Below are 22216 nucleotides of genomic sequence, written 5' to 3' on the forward strand. Positions count from 1 at the left end.
AGCTTGGAGCCATGATCTTTGAGCCAAGGGAAGCACATGAGGTGACCTCCAAATTCACCCTGGCTTCCCGCTTGGACATATTTTGCAAACCACAGTGCCGGAAAAGAATACCCTAATAACCTAATTACCATTTCTTTCTTTCTTTCTTTCTTTCTTTCTTTCTTTCTTTCTTTCTTTCTTTCTTTCTTTTTTTTTTTTTTTTTGTGGTGGGAACACTTAGGATCTACTCTTTAACAAATTTCAAGTATATAATACAGTGTTCTTAGCTATAATCACCATACTATGCATTAGCTCCCCAGACTTGTTAATCTTGCAGCTGGAAGTTTACACCCTTCAACCAACATCTCCCAACTTCCCCCAGACTCCAGCCTCTGGTGACCATCACTCTACTCTCTGTTTCTCTGGGTTCTGGTTTGTTAGATTCCACATATCAGTGCAATCATACCATATTTGTCTTTCTCTGTATGACTTAATCTCATTTAGCATAATACCCTCAAGGTCCATCCATGGCGTCACAAATGATGAGATTGCTTTCCTTCTTCATGGCTAAATAGTATTCCATTGTGTATAGACCACATCTTCCTTATCCATTCATCCATTGACAGATGCTCAGGTTGTTTCTGTGTCCTGCTTACTGTGAATAATGATGCCATGAATATGGGGGTGCAGATATCTCTTTGAGATTACTGTCTCTTTTTGTCATGGTTTTGAAATAGTAATTTTACTTTTCTCTCCATGAAATTATTCCCCCACTTCTGGTTTTATTGACAAATGGCACTGTGTAAGTTGAGGTATATGGCATAATAGTTTGACTGACATATTTTGGAAAATGGTGACTACTCAAAGCTTAGTTAGTATCCATCATCTCATATGGGGACAATAAAAAGGAGCAAAAATAGAAAGGAAAATAATTTTCCCTTGTGATGAGAATTGTTAGGATTTACTCTCTTAGCACCTTTCCTGTATATCACACAGGGGTGTTAGCTGTAGTCACCATGCTGAAAGTGACATCCTAGGACTTCTTTATCTTACAGCTGCATCTTTTGCCTGCCTTCTCCAATTCCCTCTCTTTCCACCCTCTGCCTTTGGTGACCGCAAGTCTGATCTCTTTTTCTATAAGTTTGGGGTTTTTTTGTTTTGTTTTGTTTTTAGAGTCCACGTATAAGTGGGATCATACATTATTCATCTTTCTCCAACTTATCTCACTTGGTATAACACCCTCAGGGTCCATTTATGTTGTTGCAAATGGCAAGATTTCCTTGTTTTCTATGGCTGAATGATATTCCATCTGTATTCCAGATTTATATTCCAATTTTATAAGTTTATCTATAAATTGTGTGTGTGTGTGTGTGTGTGTGTGTGTGTGTAAATATATGTTGTGTGTATACATTGTGTGTGTGTATATATATATACATACACAACAACTTCTATATCCATTCATCAACCAATGAACACTTAGGCTATTTCCATATCTTGGCTATTGTAAATAATGCTACAATGATATCTTTTCAAGCTAGTGATTTCATTTCCTTTGGTTATATTCCCAGAATTGGGATTGCTGGGTCATGTGGTGGTTCTATTTTTAATGTTTTGAGGAACCTCCATGCTGTTTTCCATAGTGGTTGCACCATTTACATGCCCACCAACAGGGTTCCCTTTTCTCCACATCCTCACCAGTATTTATTATCTGTTGTCTTTTTGAGGATGGCCATTCTAACAGGTGTGAGGTTAGCACCTCATTTTAGTTTTGATTTGCATTTCCCTAATGGCTGGTAATGTTGGACGTCTTTTCATGTACTTGTCTGCCTTTTGTGTATCTTCTTTGAAAAAATGTTTATCTGGGTGTCTTGCCCATTTTTAATTGGATTATTTGGGTTTTGTTTTGTTTTTTTGGTTTTTTTTTTTTTTTTTTTTTTTTTTTTTTTGCTATCTTATCATTCCCTTTCTACAGCTGTGGTCCAAATATGATTTCCCATAGCATCGCCAAAGTAGGATGGAGTTTTTATTTTATTTTATTTTATTTTATTTTATTTTATTATTTTTCAGGTTTATTTATTTATTTTGAGTGAGAGAGAGCATGAATGGGAGGGGCAGAGAGAGAAGGAGAGAGAGAATCCCAAGCAGTCTCTGCACTGTCAGCAAAGAGCCTGATGCGTGGCTTGAACTCACAGTGAGGTCATGACTTGAGCCAAAATCAAGAGTTGGACACAACTGACTGAGCTGCCCAGGTGCCCCTAGGATGGACTTTTTAAAAAGAACTTGTTAAACATCAAGGGGTACAAAAGAGAAAGCCAGGAACATACAAGAAGCATAAGAAGAGTTTTGCTTACAAAAGTTTTTAGTTTAGCAGACTTGATTGGGATGTGGGCATTGTGCCACTCACTTCTTTCCTCCCCAGCCCCTAGAGGCTGGTACAACCAGACAGGCTCTTGACAGGGGTTCTTCTTTCCCTGCTCCTGGCCTGGGTACACCTGGTAGGCATCACTAATGGCCCACAGACTCAGCCTCTCAGACATGGTGAGTTGCTCATTGCCTGGTCAAGAGAGTGATTCTACTTTATCTGCCTTTGTAAGGTCCTTCCTCTTGGTTCTTGTTTATGGACTGATAGACTCTTCTCAGTCCCCAGATGATAAGCAAAATTTTGATAACTGACACAATGCATTATGTCACTCTTAAGTCAGATCCAGTCTACGGGATACAAGTCCAACAGGTAAGATGCCTACCCACATACTACCCCTGGCCCCAGTGCAACAGATGTTATGAGAACATCACAGCAGTGGGTCCTTCTGCAAACAGTTGATTGACATGGGAGCCTGCTGGGTTTTTTTCTCCCCGATATTCTCTGCCGATGTTTTGCCTGGTGTTTTAGCTATCTTAAGGCTATGTAACAAACCACTCCAAGAGAGTGGCTAAAAAAAATAGCAAAAGTCCACGAGTTGGGGGGTTGATTGGGTCAGCTGGGTAGTCCTTGCTTGGGGTCTCTTAAGGGGCTGTAGGCAGTTGGTGACTGGGGCTGGGTTATCTTGAAAGCCTCTTTAGTCACATGTCTGCCACCCAGGCTTGGAAGAGTGGCTGGCACTCCACAGGTACCTCTGTGTCTCTGTCTCTGGTCTTCCCACAAGTGGCCTCTCCAGTCTTACATGACCACGGAAGCCTCCATTCACTGGCAGTTTGTAAATCTCTGTATTTCCTATTCGACATCGCCACGTGGGGATGAAAGAAAACCGTAAATACTCAAATAAATAGTGTGCAGCCAGGACCACAGCAGTTTAAATTCTATATAAATCAGGAAGAGAAATTTCAAGAAGACATCTAGTATACAAGTCTTGGATTGTCTATCAGGTTTTCAACATCACTGTACTTCCCAAGGAACAAGCCCAGGAGGGGATAAACCTGGGCCTCGTGTGTTTTGGGAGCTGGTGATGACCACCATGGACAGTGGGAGGGCAAGAGACTTGATGTAGGCTCTGGCTGCCTGGATATCCCCCCCGCCCGGCACAACCACATCCACTGTGGGGTCTCCATCAAGTTTCTCCAACCCCTCTCGGCCTATTTTCCCTCCTCTGAGAAGTGAGGATCATAGTAGCACCTCTCTCACTGTTTTTGTGAAGCATGGGTGAGCTATTTCACCAAAAGCATTCAGAACACCTATCTGTGTTCATTACAGAGTAACGCTCAAAAAACTGGTAGCTATTATTGCCATGGACACAAGATCTTAGAATTTTTTCCATGAAGCATCAGATTTTTATTGACAAGCTTTTGGCCTGACATCCCTATCTCTCTGAAAATGTTGATGTGCGTATATATGAGTAGACATAAATAGAAAGAAGAATAAAAATGTTCCAATGGGTTTGACACAAAGACAATTCTCCTTTGGCAATTATGAAGCTATAAAAAGAACGAGAGCAGCTAGTGTTCTCAACACGTTCCCAAACAACGTGGCTCAAGGATCAATTACAGTACAGAGAACTAAGTACCGTGGGAGCTCCTTTGCAAAGCCCTATGAAAGTTTCAGGGCTGATTGGTTTTTTTTGTTGTTGTTGTTTTGTTTTTTTGTTTTTTTGGGCAGCAAGAAAATTTGTCAAGCAGGAGTGTGAAAATTGGAATTGCCAAGACTGCAAGAAAAAGCAAACACATTTCACCATTTTGAGGAAGCATCAAGGTTGGGCTTCGCAGCTGTTGTCCTGGATGAAAGAAAATACAGGCCCCTGGCTAGAAAAAATGGAACATAATTATGTTATGATGAGCTGGGAGAAAATGGCAAAGAAAAATTGTAATGCAAAGCATGATGGATGCTAGTTTGTCAGTCGGAACTGCTGGAATATAGCGGTAGAGCATTTTCCAACTTGGCAAGCAGAAACACAGCAGCGTATCACATCTCTTTGTTTTGTTTTGTTTTTTTTTCTCAACATAATTATGTCAGGTTTGTAGAATGGATTGTAGAGTCATCGGTAATGAAAATAAAGCAGATATACCACCTTAAGGCACAAAACTGTAATTCTATTGAGGAGAAATTTTCTGTTGCTTATTTATATTTTGAAAATTACACAGGGGGCCTTCTCTTAAGGTAGTTTACATGATGGCAAACCATCCGTCTTTGAATACATGGCTTCCAGGTAGTGTGGATTTTATTCACATCCAGTCAGCATTAATCACATTTTACATCATGATTTATGTCACAATCAGGAAGACTCAACTCAGATCATTAATCAAGGAGGCTCAGTTTCTTTTTTTTAAATTTTTTATTTTATTTATTTATTTATTTATTTATTTATTTATTTATTTATTTATTTTTGAGAGAGAGAGACAGAGCATGAGCAGGGGAGGGGCAGAGAGACAGACACACAGAATCCGAAGCAGGCTCTAGGCTGTGAGCTGTCAGCACAGAGCCTGGTATGGGGCTCGAACTCATGAGCTGTGAGATCATGACCTGAGCCGAAGTCGGACACTTAACTGACTGAGCCATCCAGGCGCCCCAAGGAGACCTCAGTTTCTATTTGTTCTTCTGCAAAGGGTGCATGTAGTCCAGTGATTTGGTTTGGTGGTAAGTTAATGGGTTTTTTTTTCACAGAGGTAGAAGATGTATTCTGCTTTAATGCAGTATTTCAATTTCATATGTTTTCGTAACTAAATAAGAAATCTGAGTGATGATTCAGATATTTTAACAACCAAATTACTCAGAGCATATTCTTTTAATTTATTTACTGGGAGATTAATCATTTCTAATTTAACAGAATAACCATAGATATACAGAGATTATATTTGGCAAGCCATATTAAAGGAAAACAACCAATATGTCTGAACTGCTTTAATTAACAGAAATAACAAACATATATTACATATGCAGGTGTATGTTTTGAAAACTAACTTTGGAGTCCAGCATGCGGGGTGAATTGGCAACTCGAGGACTGGAGGCACAGAGACCAGTTAGGACATTATTTCAATGGTCTGGGAAGGAGGCGGGGAGCACCTGACCCCAGGGAGTGGTACTCGGTCGGAAGCAAGGGGACAGACTAAGTGGCAATGAGCAGAAACCTCTGAGAGGAACAAATGATGAGCGGGGCAACAAGTCATGGGAGGTAAGCCTGGGGAAGATGTTTACACAAGACTGACGTCTTCTTTCCAGTATCATTTTTCTTCACTAAGAGCTGCTACCATGCTTAAAAATCAAAACATCATTATTATAGTAGTACTTAAAACTTCTACATAGTGTTCATTGAGGGTTCTCCCTCTGTGCTGAGTCTTTTGTCAGTCATTTAGAACTCCAGAATTTAAAAAAATATATCGCACATTCATATTTTTTGACTATTTGTGTATACATTATTCATATATTATATATACATAAAATGCACTTGCATTTTATGCAAGAAAAATTACAGGTCTAAGTAAGTGCAGAAATATACCATGCTTATCAATTGGAAGACTCAACTTAGTTAAAATGTAAAAGCTCCCCAAACTGATCTTTAGTTTTAATCTGATCTCAATCAAAAGCCCAGGAAAAATGGATAAGTGAATTGTAAAACTTACATGAAGTGCAAAGAATATAGAGTAGCCAAAACAATACTGAAAGAGTACAGTAAAGCTGAAGCCCTCACGCAGTCTGATTTCAGGACTTACTACAAGGCTAAAGTAATTGAAACACAGCATGGTATTGGTGTCACAATGGACAAATGGATATTGGAATAGAAAAGAGTCTAGAAATAGACTTACACATAGTCAATTGGTTCTTCAACAAATGGCACCAGAACCCAATTTTAAAAAAAGGCAAAAGACTTAAATAGGTACTTCAGAAAGAAGAAATACAAACAGCCAATGAGCACATGAAAAGATGTTTATGTCTTAGTCACCAGAGAAATGCAGTCTGAAACCCAAATTAGGTCCCATTATGCATCCAACTGAGTGGCCAATGTTAAAAAGATGGACAATATCAGGTGTTTTCAAGGATATGGAGCAACCAGAAGTCTCACATATGACTTGTGGGAGTATAAAATGGTACAACTTTGGAAAACTGGTGTTTTCCAACACATTAACTAATGCAGTTCCCAGAAATGCCATTTACAGGTTTTACCAAAGTTAAACAAAAATATATCTTCACATGAAGATACACAGAAAAAATAGTAAAAAACAAACAAACTAAAAACAACACAAATGTCAAATAGGAGGAGAATAGACACACAATTTGTATCACATCCATAGAATGGAATACTAACCAACAATACAGAGGAACAAACCACTGATGTATATAACAGCATGAATGAATCTCAAAAATAATATGAGTAAAATAAGCTAGACAAAAAAAGTACATACTGTATGATTCCATTTATATGGAATTCTAGAAAAGGCAAAATGATCTACAGTGACAGAAATCAGAGTAGTGGTTGCTTTGAGTGGGGACAGTTGACTAGAAGCGGGTACAAGGGAATTTTCTGGATGATAGAGATGTTCTTTATCTTGACTGAGTGTCACTTACAAGGGTGTAGATATTTTTCAAAATGTATTGATTGCATACTATGATCTGCATTTCACCATATGTAAATGTTACTTCAATGAAAAAAATGCAAACATTCCTAAGGAATAATAGTTTCGTCAAATATTTACATATGAGAGGTCTTTAGAAGTCTTCTGACATAGTCCCACATTGATAACTACACTAATTAGCATAACTACAACTCCACATTATCAAAACTCAAAAAACGTGGATGTAACCAAAATTGTCTCAAGGGCAATTTGTAACTTTTATTATTAAACATTTATAACTGTGTCAGTATCTTGGATGTCACCCCATCCTCCCTTTGGCTGAGAAGAAATCTTAAAACCTGATTTCCCCTGGCAATACATATGGGGCTTAATAGTGGGGGAGGAATTATAATTCCCTTGATCACTCCTGACTTCTACTGATTTTGTGATCTGCGTTCTAGAGTTTTACTTCCTTTGCTCTTTTCATGCTGCTTCTTTTCCTGGGATGACATCCATAATGCCAGCACAGTATTTTCACCCAAGGTTGTGTGTGGAGTCCACAGGGCTGGAATTTTGAAGCCGCGGAATAGTTTCATAATGCAACAAAGCACATCAAATGATGCGTATGTTTCTATGGATCTTTCATTGGTCATTTTTTACATCTGATACCCAGTATCTGGCCATGTAGCTGGGCTCTCTCCTTTCTGCTTCTCCTCTTCTCCCCCTTGGCTTGCTGCAATCCCCAGTACCCCTTCTCATTTTGTAGTTTCTCTCCTTGCCAATCTAGGCTGGGCTCTGGAGTCTAACTTCTAATATGTTGGATGGTCCACTAAGGTCATTTGCTGAAATTCCTGAGAGGGATTTAAAAAAAAATTTTTTTTAATGTTTATTTATTTTTGAGCGAGTAAGACAGAGCATGAGTGGGGGAGGGGCAGAGAGAGAGGGAGACACAGAATCTGAAGCAGGCTCCAGGCTCTGAGCTGTCAGCACAGAGCCTGATGCGTGGCTCAAACCCATGAGCCATGAGATCATGACCTGAGCCAAGGTTGGAAGCTCATCAAGGTCATACCGAATCACCCAGGCACCCCCCTGAGAGAGATTTTAAACTCATGAATATCCTCCTTTTCATTGACTGTCGCAAAGAAATACCAAAAGTATATAAAAGAAATACCAAATAGCCTCCAACTGGAAGAAAAGTGGATGGAGTATGTAGCTATGCAGCCCTGGGGAAGAGAAAAGGAAAATCTTTCTTAGTAGGACATCTCACACATCACCACGGATTATAGAGGAGGCCAGAAGGGGCCATTTTCAGGATTCTTTGGTGTTTTGCCCAAAACATGAAGAAAATGACTCAATGCCCATGAGAGTGGGACATATCTCTGTGAGGATGGTTGTCCCAGATACAAGACACCGAATGAATGTGCAGAAGAGAGAGCAACGGGCAGTGCCCTGGTAAGGTCTTCAGGCACCTGCAGCTGGGACAGCATTGCTTCCGACCCACACCACACGTGCCCTCAAGTGACACACAATTTAGTCTAAAACAACTCTTAGACTATCAATTGTGGCTCACAGGGGAAGACCCAGGAGTGTCAGATCAGGTGGAGAAAACACTAAGGGGGACTTGTCCACATGATAGCAGAGAAAATAGAAGATCTGGACAGATGGGGACCATCATTAGTATGTGCAAGATGAAAAGAAATGGCGCACAGCTATGCAAGTTTGTAACAACAGAAATGCACAAAATATTGCATGGAAATAAAGAACCCAGTCTGGAAGAAAACATAATTTGAGAAACAGAAGAAAACTTCAAGGTGTTTTTCATGATGCAGATGAATTGAAAGAGGGTATGAATTCAATCAAACTAGCTCAATATTGAGGTAATAAAATAACAGAATGAAAAGGAAAGAGATGCGGAAAAGAGATGCGGAAAAGAGATCCAAACACTATGACAGATCTGATACATAATTTAAAAGGAGCCAGAAATCAAATTCCTGATATAGAAAAAAAGTTTGAGATAATCACAGTAACTTCAGAGGAAAAATACAAAAGGACTAAAGCAATGAAGAAGGTGACAGATTTGCAGGAATGACAAAATGAACCAACGTAAAGATAACGAGAGTCAAATACAGAACCCAAGACATTGACCAGATGAATGTTCATAAATATAATAGAGAAAAAAATCCCTCTAATGAAAGACCAATAACATCTTTGGCTCATAGGGGCACATATGGTTTAGAGGAAAATTCATACAGAACAATCAAAACCTTACACTTTGTGAAGTTACTGAATTTTGAGATGAAAGATGTAATTTTTCAGGCATCCAGATGGATGAACAAGTCATTTACAAGGGAGGACAGGACGTCAGTTTTGATTTCTCCTCCATAGCCTTCATTTCCAGTAAACACTGTAGTGATGTCACATTGGTGGTGTTCTGAGGGGAAGAAGGTGTGACCCAGGATGATGACAACCAGCCAAAGAGTTATTCTAGTAGAAAGGAAATAAGAAGTCCCACTCAGACACGAAAGAGTCCAAGAAATATTGCATTTGGCATTTCTTGTAAAAAAAAAAATGACAATAAATAGAACCAATGATGAGATTAATTTTTTTCACTTTTATGCAGTAAAGAAAGAAAACTTTATGTTTTATTTATATTTAAAATTTTAAGTTTTTAAAGAAGTTTTTATTTATTTTGGGAAAGACAGGGTATGTGTGTGCACACGAGTGGGGGAAGGGCAGAGAGAGGAAGAGAGAGAGAATCCCAAGCAGGCTCTGCACTGTTACTGTCAGCATAGAGCCCAATGTGGAGCTTGAACTCAGGAACCGTGAGCTCACAACCTGAGCCGAAACCAGGAGTTTGGCACTCAACCGACTGTGTCACCCAGATAACCCTCTTTAATTTTTTTTTTCTTGAGAGAGAGAGGGGGTGGGGAGAGGAGCAGAGGGAGAGAGAGAATCTTAAGCACGCCAGGCTCCATGCCTAGCGGGGAGCCTGACATGAGGCTCGATCTCACCACCATGATTCATGACCTGAGCCCAAATCAAGAGTCAGTTGCTTAACGGACTGAGCCACCCAAGCGCCCCTAAGGAAAACTTTAACAAATTTTTGAAATAAATATGAGAATGGCCAATTGAGTTTAGGAAAGACAACAACAAGAGGGGTGACTTACCCTGTGGAATACTGAAACACTGTAATGCAATTGCACGAAACAAAGCAACGTGGAGCCCAGGGAAGAACAGACAGCTATTTCACTGGAACTCAATGAAGTCCCTTTCCTGACTCACGTGTTTATGGGAATTGGTGTCTGTTAGATGTGGCATATAAAAACAGCAAGGTAATATAATAAATTCCGTTAGGTATTTGAGAAATAAGTTGAAAAGCTATCTCACAAAATGTAACACAGTTCATCTTTAATACTGTAAGAATTTAAGAGTTTAAAAAAAGGAATAATAAGAGGGAAAATCATAAGAAGATGAGGAAATTGTAGGTGATTTCTGGGTAGGGAAGGACTTTGTCATTCTGATACCTAAAGAAAAACAAATGAAAATTGCGGTAAGATTGACTACTTGACATTTTAAATGTTTCTATGTGACAAACCACCACACAATGATTAAAATCAAATGTGAACTGGGGAAAATTTGGCTGTCTATGTATCTATCTATCTTCGTAATAGGCAACTAATTTGTATCTTTAACATATAAGAACTTTGCAGGAATGAATAGGAAATGAATGACATGAACAGAACAATCACAAAGACAAGAAACATTTAATTTCTTTTTAATGTTTATTTACTTTTGAGAGAGAGAGAGAGAGAGAGCGAGCAGGGGAGGGGCAGAGAGAGAGGGAGACACAGAAACCGAAGCAGGCTCCAGGCTCCGAGCTGTCAGCACAGAGCCCGACATGGGACTCGAACCCACGAACCGGCAGATCATGACCTGAGCCGAAATAGGACGCCCAACCGACTGAGCCACCCAGGTGCCCACGTTTTCTACTTTTTAAATGTTTCTTGTCTTGAGGCACCTGGGTGGCTCAGTCGGTTAAGCGTCTAACTTCAGCTCGGGTCATGATCTCACAGTTTGTGAGTTCGAGCCCTGTGTCGGGCTCTGTGCTGACAGCTCGGAGCCTGGAACCTGCTTCGGATTCTGTCTCCCTCTTTCGCTGTGCCCCTCCCTCATTCGTGCTCTGTCTCTCTCTCTCTCAAAAGTAAGTAAACGTTAAAAAAAAAAAGTAGAAAATGAAGCAAATATTTCCTTTTATTTGTAGACAAATGTAATTTTCAAACTGTGGCATGTCAGGGTTCTTTCTACTTATATTAAGTAGAAAAAAATTCAAATTGTATAAAACTCAAGGTAGGTGAAGTTTCAGGTAGTGGGTACTTTCCTATACTATTGTGGAACTACAAAGTAGTACGATATTTTTTTATGGTTGGAGCTTAATATTTTGGGTGGAACTGACTATATTATTCTTTATTCTTTTTTTTTTTAAGTTTATTTATTTAATTTGACAGAGAGAGAGTGGGGGAGGGGCAGAGGGAGAGGGAGAATCCCAGGCAGGTTCCATGCTGTCAGTGCAAAGTGCAACATAGGGCTCGATCTCAGGAACCACGAGCTCATGACCTCAGCTGGAGTGGGACACTTAACCGACTGAGCCACTCAGGCACCCCTATTCTTTTTTCTTAATTGAAGCATCGTTCACATACAAAAGTTGAAACAATATTAGTTTCAAGTGCACAGCATAGTGATTTGACGATCCTGTATATCACGAAATGCTTACCATGGTAATTGGAGTCACTGCCACCATACAACTTTATTATAATATCATTATAATATGCTGTACAATATGCTGTAGTCTTTAACTCCATGACTTATTTATTTCATAACTGGCAGTCTGTACCTAGGATGGGCTAAGTACAGTTTTTAGGACACCTTGGCAGTTTATTATATTAAAACCTTAAAAACACACAGACCCTTTTACCCAATAATTTTTTCCTTTAGGATTTATTCTGCAGAAAGAGTTGAATCCTGTGCAAAAAAAAAAAAAAAAAAAAAAAATTAGCACCATTGTTCAGGATAATCGAGAACTTCTCCCCAACTATTTCATAAAAATTTCTCACCCCACCCCTCTACTTGCCACCACGAGAGATGAGGAAATTTATACTTAAATTTCCCCTCCATTTATCCCTTATCCTATAATTTTGTGTAAGTCCTATTATTTTTAGGTTGCCAAGGCTTACATTATTTACATCTGTTTTATCATTGTGAGTAAGTCTTCCATGTTCTGATTCTAAAAATGGAAGGCCAATAGACTTCATTTACCACATGATGATCATGTAAGTGTTCCTTCTGGAATTTTGAGAAAGCACCCAAGGCAGGGATTTTCATCTGCTTGAACATGGATGCGGCCCAAAAGCGTAGAGGAGGACAGCGCCTTGGTAAGCATTGAATAAATATTTAAATACGTATTTGTTGAATAAGTGAGACTATTCAGTGGTATGATTGGATTCACAGAGAAGAGAATGTCATTCTTTGTCATTAGAAATGCGGCTGGAGAGAGGCCAGAATGTGGCTCAGTTCTTCCGAGAGAGCTAAGGAAGTGACCTCGGAACTTGCTTAAAATACAGCGTCTCGGGGCGCCTGGGTGGCTCAGTCGGTTGGGCGTCCGACTTCGGCTCAGGTCATGATCTCGCGGTCCGTGAGTTCGAGCCCCGCATCGGCTCTGGGCTGACAGCTCAGAGCCTGGAGCCTGTTTTGGATTCTGTGTCTCCCTCTCTCTCTGACCCTCCCCTGCTCATTCTCTGTCTTTCTCTGTCTCAAAAATAAATACATGTTAAAAATTTTTTTAAAAAAATACAGCGTCTTGCATCGGGATCTGCGAAGAGCACGTGGGAATTCGCATCTTTAAGATGCACTCTGTGTGGTCCTCCTACACGTCCCTGATGGAGAATCATCACCCTGTTGGATCCTTTTTCTTTTCATTTTGGCCTCATTCATTCTTTCTGGGCCACATACAGATGCCACAATATGCTGTATCCTATGTGGTCTTTTTATTAGAGACTTTTTGCTAGAATTCCTAGGATAGATTTAAAAAACAAACAAACCAGACTACGGCCAATAAATTATGAGTTCTTGTTTTTCTTACATGTCTTTCTCTTACCTTCACGTTGATATAAGGTGTGGGTGGGTCTAGAATTCTAGGTTCCAAAGTCTTCACCCAGAATTCTGAAGCATGGCCCCATGACAGTCTTGGGTCCAGTATTGCCAGTGAAAAGTCTGGTGGAAAAGCCTAATTCCCTTACCTTCTACAAAGCCTGCTTTATCTCTGAGGGTTTTAGGATCTCTTCTTGACCTTACCTCTGAATTTTCACTGGAATGTTTGCTTGTGAGTTTCAGATAAAATGAAATCCTGCTGGGCCCTCAGTGATTTCTTAGCTTGAGAACTGTCTTCCTTAGAGCACTGGGCTGAAGGAGAGGTGGTGATGCTACCACACCCTCTAGGTTAGAGGTCGGCAAACCTTTTCTGGAAAAGTGAGCATTTTACACATTGGAGGCTTTGCAGGCCATGTTTCAGCCTTTGCTGAAATGACTCTACTCCGCCATTGAGAAATGTGAATGACTATGGCTGTCTCCCAGTGAAGCTTTACTCGTGCACCCTGAAATGTGAGTTTTGTATGTTTTCACGCCGCAAAATATTATTCTCGTTTGGATTTTTTCCAACCATTGAAGAGCGATCCAGAGCGTTCAGGCTACACAAAAACAGGCAGAGTTGGGTTTGGTCCTCAGACCTAATTTTGCTCACCCCTGCTCTAGGCCAACGGAGAAAGCACAATATAGTATTTTCCCCAGTTTGAGAGGCTCTCCAGTGTATTTATTGTGTTTATTCTGTATGTTCTTTTTTTTTCCTGCCATTAACATCCCCTTTCCTAACCGGAGGTACTTTGATTCCCAGAAAACAGACTGCCTTTCAAAGGATAAGCCAGCTTGTTGTTGGGGTTGTTTTGGTAACTCCAGGGAAAGGACCGTGTATGAATATGGATTCACCTCAGGCAGACCTGGGTCCTGATTTTACAGAATTATATAAATGATTACAACAAACCAAAGAAGATAAAGATGTAACTGTATGCTGGTCCCAGGCAGTAAATTAGTACATCAGAAACACATCTCCACGGAGTCAACATTTTCTTTTTTTTTTTTATTTTCTTTTTTACATTTTCCTGATGAAGTTGATCTAGTTACCATTCCCACTTCCCAGAAGGTGCCCCTGGGCCAAGCAGCATTTACACTTATTGTTTTAAAAATTATTTTCTCTCTGTTGTGGTTTCTTTCCATTTCTTCTAGAATTCCTAATGGTTGAGTGTTAAACCGTGGATCTATCTTCTATGTCTCTGAATTTTTCTCTCTCTCTCATCTTTTCCATCTTGTCTCTTTGCTCTACACCTTAGATCTATTTGGTTTCATTTTCCAGATCACTAACGTGGTGTTTCTCTATGTCCATGACGTTCTCTGTACTCACGGAATGTCTTATTTCAGTAAGCACGTTCTAGTTTCCAAGAACTTTGAGGCTCCGATTACTCCTTTTACACAGCAATAAATAAAGCTGTGTGCAGTAAGTGGAACAGCTTATATTGTAAGTATGTCCACACTGTGGTCTCTAAATACCGTTCCCACAAAAAGGAAAGCAGGCTTCTTGGAGGAAAGGTTAATTCCAGGTCTGGACCAAGAAATATGCAAGATGAACTGCAACCGCTCATTGGACGGAATAGCCAGGGAAAGTCATAATGAGGACTGAGGTTGTGTGTGAAGGGCTCCAGAGCCAACCTGGAGAGGCTCCCACAGGCCAAACATGGGACAGTTGGAGCATCAACAGTGGTAATAACTATGATGGATGGAAACACAAAATATGTTAAAAGAAATGAGCTCATAATAGCAAGAATACAATATCTCCCTTTGGAGTATCCTAGGGAACAAATCATTATTTTTTTAAAGTGGCAGTAGAGGAAAAGAAACAGACACTTATCTTGTCTTTGTTACATAAACTGCTCTTCTGGTTAACAGAATAGATGATTCAGGGAAGTGTCTTGTTACGGGTGTATTTCAGCAAATAAATGAAGAAGGGATGGGTAGAGTTTGAAAGACATCATTTTGCAGCATCTAGCAACATCTAACATGGATTTAGGCAGTGATCATTAACAGCTGCCAACATCACAAAAAGAGAGACAAGCAGACACAAAGGGCCTCTTGAAGGAAGTTCACAACGCTTCCTATGAAGTTGTTTTGCCTCCCATCCACCCCAGTCAAAATCAAATCAGAATCTGATAATGTCTCTAAATCTAACTACCAATTTAGAGAAGAAACAGACAACAGAAGAACACGTTAAGAGACACCATGGACACACTCAGCAGAATCCAGACTGTGGGGGATTCTGCTAGACCAACAGCTCAATTGATTCTTCAAAAATTAATTTCAAGGGAAAGAAGAAACGGTGACTGAGGCTGAACCTACAGATTAAAAGGGACTTAAGAGGCATATTAACTAATCATGATGTGTGTTCAGGGAAATTTGAATGCTGATTGGTTATTGGATGATATTAAGGAAATGTTAATTTTGCATATGTGATGATGGTATTGTGATTATATATTTTTTCTAAATGTTTATTTTCGAGAGAGAGAGAGAGAGAGCGAGAGAGTGAGCGCAAGTGGAGGAGGGGCAGAGTGAGAGGGAGACAGAGGACCCAAAGTGGGCTCTGTGCTGACAGCAGAGAGCCCCATGTGGTGCCCGAACCCACAAAATGTGAGATCATGACCTGAGCCAAAGTCGGACGCTTAACTGACTGAGCCACCCAGGTGCCCCTGTAATTATGTTTTTTAAAAGAGAGATACAGGGGCGCCTGGGTGGCGCAGTCGGTTAAGCGTCCGACTTCAGCCAGGTCACGATCTCGCGGTCCGTGAGTTCGAGCCCCGCGTCAGGCTCTGGGCTGATGGCTCGGAGCCTGGAGCCTGTTTCCGATTCTGTGTCTCCCTCTCTCTCTGCCCCTCCCCCGTTCATGCTCTGTCTCTCTCTGTCCCAAAAATAAATTAAAAAATGTTGAAAAAAAAAAATTAAAAAAAAAAAAAAGAGAGATACAAACGGGCGCCTGGGTGGCTCAGTCAGTTGAGCATCCAACTTTGGCTCAGGTCATGATCTCACGGTTCATGGGTTTGAGCCCCGCATGGGGCTCTGTGCTGATAGCTCAGAGCCTGGAGCCTGTTTCAGATTCTGCATCTCCCTCTCTCTCTGCCCCTCCCCCACTCGCGCTCTGTCTCCCTCTGTCTCAAAAATAAATAAACATTAAAAAAATTAATTAAAAAAAAAGAGAGATACAAACAGAATCTTTTACCTAAGGCTACTGGGCTGTTTATGAATGAAAGCTGTGATGAGTGGGATGTGCTTTAAAATAATGTGGGATGGGAGCTGATGGGATTATAGACAGACGAAAATTGGCCATGCGTTAGTAATGGGTGCATTTGAGTAATCGGTATATGTGGTTCACTATATAATCTCTCTACTTATGTCAGTGTTTGAAATTCCCCAAATGAAAAGTTTAAAAAGCAAAGTGAAAAGACAGATGATAAATTTGTGGAAATATTTTCATCATACATCACAGACACAGAGTTAATCTGGTTACTGTATGGAGTGGCTGGGAATCTGGCACAAAAGGAGGTAACAACCCAAGAAAAAAGAAAAACAATTAAAAATTGCCAATTCACCAAAAAAGGAATCTAAAATGGCCTTAGAATGTAAGAAATACGCTCACCCTCACTTAGAAGGGAAATGAGAATGAAACTGTATGAAGAAAGCATCTCTTACCCATTGGATAGGCAAAAATCCCAAAGATTAACAACAGAGTCTGTTGGTGAGGCTCTGAAGGAAATGAGCCCTCTCATACAATGTTGGGGGAAGTTGCAAAATGATGTAGCCCCCAAGGAGAGCCTTTGGCAATATCTCTCAGGATTACAAATGCCTTTCGCCTTTGGCCAAGCAATCCCATGGCTATGATCATACCATATAGACATGCCCAACAACCTATGAAGTGGAGCTTAGTTTATAAAGTGGCAAATTGGAAAAGCAACCCAAGTGTTTGTGCATGGAGGACTGATCAGGTACACCACAGTATATCCTCTGAATGAAGTAATGTATGCCATGAAAAAAATGAAAAAAAAAAGCCTCTATGTATTGATGTGGGAAGGTCTCCAAGGGCATATTACTGAGTGGAAAAAAAGCTGAAGGGTATTGTAGTGGCAGGGGTTGAATTGTGTCCCCTGAGAATTCCTGTGTTGATGCCCTAACCCTCAGAATGTCACCTTATTTAGAGATTAGGTCTTTAAAGAGGTAACCGAGTGCAGACGAGGTCATTAGGATAAGCCCTAACTCAATTTGACTGGCGAAATACTTGCAAAAGGGGAAATCTGGAGGCAGGCATGCATATGGGAGGAGCGCCATAAGAGTGTGAAGACAGCCATCTACAAGCCAGGGAGAGAGGGCTGGACTAGATCCTTCCCTCCCAGCCCAGAGAGAGCACTGACCCTGCCATCACCTTGATTTCAGACTCCAGAACAGAGAGGGTAGATTTCTGTCATTTAAGCCACCTGGTTTGTTACGGCAGTCCTAGGAATCTAACCCATGTAGTATGCCACATTCCACGTGAGACAGGAAGAGAATAAGTATATTTTGTCATATTTGATTGCATTTGCACATAAAGTAAGGCTAAAGGGCAAGGATGGGAGTGAAACTTCTCAACATATCCCTTCCCATTTTTTCTTTGAGTTTTGAATCATGCAAATATAGTACACACTTTAAAAGCTAAAAATTAGAGTAAATGTAAGATTTATATTGTGTTTTTCTCCTTTTAATGTTTATTTTTTTGAGAGAGAGAGAGAGAGTGTGAAGGGGGGGAGAATGAGAGAGAGAGAGAGGGAGACACAGAGTCTGAGTTGTCAGCACAGAGCCCACGTAGGGCTCGAACTCACGAACCGCAAAATCATGACCCGAGCTGAAGTCAGATGCCTAACTTGACTGAGCCACCCAGGTGCCCCTGTACTGTGTTTTTCTTTAATGTTCTGAGTCATCTCTGATTCCTTCAAGTTCCTGTCCATCTTTCTCTTACTTGGTGGCAGTTTTCCTCAAATGTCTGGTGACCATTCGTTGCCACGTGTGTTTAATTAAGGAAAGATGGTCCTGGCCAGTGTTGGTTTCTGTGCTGTGGGTCTCTGTTTTCCCCAGTGCTGGATCCCCTGCTGGCAGGTTGTGTGTGAGCCAGGAGTGCAAGCCTACAGTGGGGAGAGGTCCCTGCGTGGTACAGGTCAGGGAGCTGGCTGGCTGACTGGGAGCCCACGGCCGCATGGCAAGCAGAGCTGTGTTCTGCTCTATCCCGGTCCTGGGCTGAGGGACTTCTCTTTCCCTTCTGTATCCTCCCCTGTGTCTGCCTGTGCTCCACTCTGCTTCTTTTGCCAAGGACCTCAGCTGAGGCCTTGCCCTTTCTTTGGAGTGCGTTCGCTGCTGCCAGGAGCTGTTTGACAGAGACAGGAGGACTCAGATTTTCCCAGTGGTCTGGATGTGACTTAGATGCCCAAGAGTGGCTCCTGTCTCTGTACCTGTAGGTACCCATCAGGGGGCTTCTCCAGAGCTCCCCTGGGAAGAACGCCTTAACCCTCTGCCCTGATTTCTCTATCCATCAGGCTCCAACTGCTTTCTCCCTTCCTAAAATGCCTCTGAAATCCTGGTCTGCAGGGGGCACCCTTTGTTGCCTTCCAATGTTATTATAGCTTTATTACAGCTCAAAAACAGAAAGAATAGTTGTTTTCTCCCATCCTTACAAAGTCTGTTGGGAAGCAGGGGTGGTAGGTGTGTATGCTCCTGAAATAGGTCCCGGGGACCTCGCTGTTGCAGCATCGTCGTTATCTCCACTTGTCAAGTCAAGAGTACACAAGTTTATCATACTCATTTCAGAAGACAGGGACATATAATACATTTAAGTAAGGTGTCAGAATCCATCAGTATTCAATAAAAAAAAAATTGACCTATATATTTCCAGCAGAGAGGGATTGTCTGAAGGAAATTGGTTTTCCACTAAGGAAAGGCTGGAGGTGCGTAAAGCGGGGGTGGGGTGGGGGGAGGTGTTGGTGCCCAGAGACCAGGGCGTAAATGAATGTGCTGATGCCCCCGTTGGTGTCCACCACGCCGTCACTGTGGAGTGGGTGTGTTGCTCGTCTCTGTAGATGCTGGGCTCCCTTTGCTGCTGCAAACAGCCGGAACCTGCCTGTGGCATCTGGGTGGCATGGGTGCCTGGAAAAGCCCAGCTGGATCCCTGCTAAATCCCAGCTGGATCCCTGCTATCAGGGCATCTGCACCAGGGTGTTTCTCACTTCCTTCCTCAACTGCATAATGAAGAAAAAGAAAGGATAAAATTGAAACATTCACGGACACAACTAAGTTATGGGGGAATTGACAAGACATTCCTGGAGGTTCAGCAAACAGCTCAGGAGCCAGACTGCCTGGTTCAATCTCTGCCATTTAGCAGGGCAGGGATGACTGTGCCTCAGTTTCCCCACTGGGGGAGTGATAAGAGCAGCACCTCATGGGGTTTTTGTAACGATAAATGAGTTAATGCATGCATGGTCCTTAGAACAGTGCCTGGAATAGTCGTCCTTTGTGAACACTAGGGCACTCAAAGAAGTGACTCTGTTTTAAAAATGCTTTTCTCATTTGGTGGAACTGGACTTTATGGAAGGATATTTTTAAAAAATTTTAATGTTCATTTATTATTTTTAAGAGACAGAGTACGAGTGGGAGAGGGACAGAGAGAGAGGGAGACACAGAATCTGAAGCAGGCTCCAGGCTTTGAGCTGTCAGCCTGATGCGGGGCTCAAACTCATGAACTTGGAGATTATGACCTGAGCCGAAGTCGGACACATAACCGACTGAGCCACCCAGGTGCCCCTATGGAGGGATATTTTTATACCCTTTAGTGAAGGAGTTCATGTTTCCAAAATCCACAAATCACTGGAAGTTTCTGAGCAGAGAACCATGTGATATGAAGTGTGTGTGACTTAATTGTACCACAGATCATGACCTTTAACCATTTTGAATAACTAATTTACCCCAAATACATTTTTGTCACAAGGGCTCTTAAAATAATATAAAAATATTAAGTATTTAAACTTAATTTTTACTTCTACCCATCTCTCAAGAAACGTGAAAAATATAGACTAAGGAGAAAAAGGAGCAGGAGTGGTGAAGGTTTTATGACAGCTGATTGACTTATTGAGTTTGGAATTTGAAAACTTGGGTTGGAGTCCCCATCTCACCTCTCACCAGCTGTGTTACTCCGAGTCATGTAAATATTGCCTCATTTTATCTTCTTTCCAAAAAAGCGAGGGGGTACTGGACCAGGTACAGTCCAACCTAACAAGCCCTCCTAACCTTGTTAGGTTACAGTTCTCAGCCCTCTCAAAATACATGAATAAACTTAAAAAAAAGGTGTAGGATATATTTTCAAATTTGAAATAATAAAGTAAAAATTAGTGATTTTCAATATAAAATAATTTTTCATTTCCAAAAATATCTCCCATATTGTTTTTTTAATTTCAGAATCTCCTGGGCATCTCTGTAAAGTGTGTGAAACATGAAACGATTTGGGGCACCTGGGTGGCTCAGTTGGTGGAGTGTTCTACTCTTGTCTCTGGCTCAGGTCATGATGTCACGGTTCTTGGGATTGAGCCCTGCATCTGGCTCAGCGCTGACAGTGCAGAGAGACTGCTTGGGATTCTGTCTCTCTCCCTCTGCCCCTCTCCCCATCTCGTGCTCTCTCTCACTCTCTCAAAGTAAATAAATAAACATTTTTAAAAAGAGAGAAAAATTAAATGCACAGCTTTTCAGGAGGGCTTGGAGAGCTCTGCTACTTTGACAATAGAATTCTAACCTCTCAGCATGACATAAAGTGAAGATCATGATCTGGTGTCTGTTCTCCATCCCTTCTCCTCATCTACTCCTTCCTCACCTCCCAAACTTCCATTCTGGCATTAAGACAACTCTTAGCCATTTCTTAATGTCCTCTGCATCCCCACTGTCCAGCATGTGGTGGGCACTCAACAAATGTTTGTTAAGTGGACATCTCGATTTTGCTTTGATCTGCATTCAAAAGATAAATAGATGTTCCAAAGAGGGAGGTCAATTCACAAACTAGAAGGCTCAGAGGGACTGGTGTACTTTAACTTTATTCAACTTTATTTTTTTTTAATTTTCTTTATTAAAAAAACTTTTTAAATGTATATTTATTTTTGAGAGAGAGAGAGAGGGGCAGAGAGAGAGAGGGAGACACAGAATCCGAAGCAGGCTCCAGGCTCTGAACTGTCAGCACAGAGCCCGACGCAGGGCTCGAACTCTCAAACCGCGAGATCATGACCTGAGCTGAAGTCGGACGCCCAACCGACTGAACCACCAGGCACCCCTAATAGTTTGACTTTAAAGGTAACTTTAAATGAGAGGAGTCCTTCAGGGAACAATGTGTGTGTTATCCCACAGATGCTCCGGGGTAGAGTGAGGAGGGAGGCAGCATGACCCAGTGCAGAGGGAAGCCTGTTGGACTGGGGCACCTGTGGTTGCACAAGTATTGAACACCTGGTCAATAACTGGTATGGCAGGGACACCTCAGCAGCATCCTGGATGCTCCTTTCCACACCTCCTTCAGGTGTTAACATACAGATTTCCCCCCAGCATTTTATTATGATAATATCTCAACATACAGAAAATTTGAAAGAATTGTACAGCACTTTAGAGTCAGACAGGAAGTTTTATTCACTCTGACATGGGGGTCTCTCTACCTAATGCAATGGCTTGTAGGTGGGGCTGCAGCCATCCAGCGTGCAGGTGAGTAATATTTTAACATTTTGGATCCTGGAGAGTCAGGAAATCACGGTTTTGTTCGTGCTGCCTTTTGGGGAGTGGGCTGGAATAATTTTGCCTTTTCTTCCCATCTGGCTATGAACAAACCCTCCATATATTTTAAGGCACCGTTCAACTAGCACCATTAAAGCTGACTGAATCTCTCCCTTCCACACAAGGCCCTCCCTTGACCTTTCTTAGGGCACTTAGCCATTCTCTGCGTGTGGGCTCCTTTTCTGGACACGTTTTATATCTCATTGGCCGTGAGCTCCTGTCGGGGTAGGCGCCCTTCCCTTTGTGTCCTCGGCTTTCCCATAGCACCTTGCAGGCAGCAGGGACTTCAAGT

At 41.4% G+C, this 22216-nt stretch overlaps 1 protein-coding gene across 2 annotated transcripts in view; it reads left to right on the forward strand.

Annotated features, from left to right (window-relative positions):
* Nucleotides 1-12335: 12335 nt before the first annotated feature.
* Nucleotides 12336-22216, forward strand: part of MGLL (monoglyceride lipase) — a 162283-nt gene continuing 152402 nt past the window's right edge. The window contains exon 1 of one of the 2 annotated variants that reach the window (XM_019430943.2): nucleotides 12336-12386. In XM_019430943.2, the coding sequence (XP_019286488.2) occupies nucleotides 12351-12386 (36 nt within the window). In that variant the 5' untranslated portion in view covers nucleotides 12336-12350. The remainder of the gene's footprint in view (nucleotides 12387-22216) is intronic. The other variant, XM_019430941.2, reaches the window with a different exon arrangement.

The sequence above is a fragment of the Panthera pardus genome, unplaced genomic scaffold (assembly GCF_024362965.1).
Source record: "Panthera pardus isolate Hobbes unplaced genomic scaffold, ASM2436296v1 HiC_scaffold_8, whole genome shotgun sequence".
Taxonomy (NCBI): Eukaryota; Metazoa; Chordata; class Mammalia; order Carnivora; family Felidae; genus Panthera; species Panthera pardus.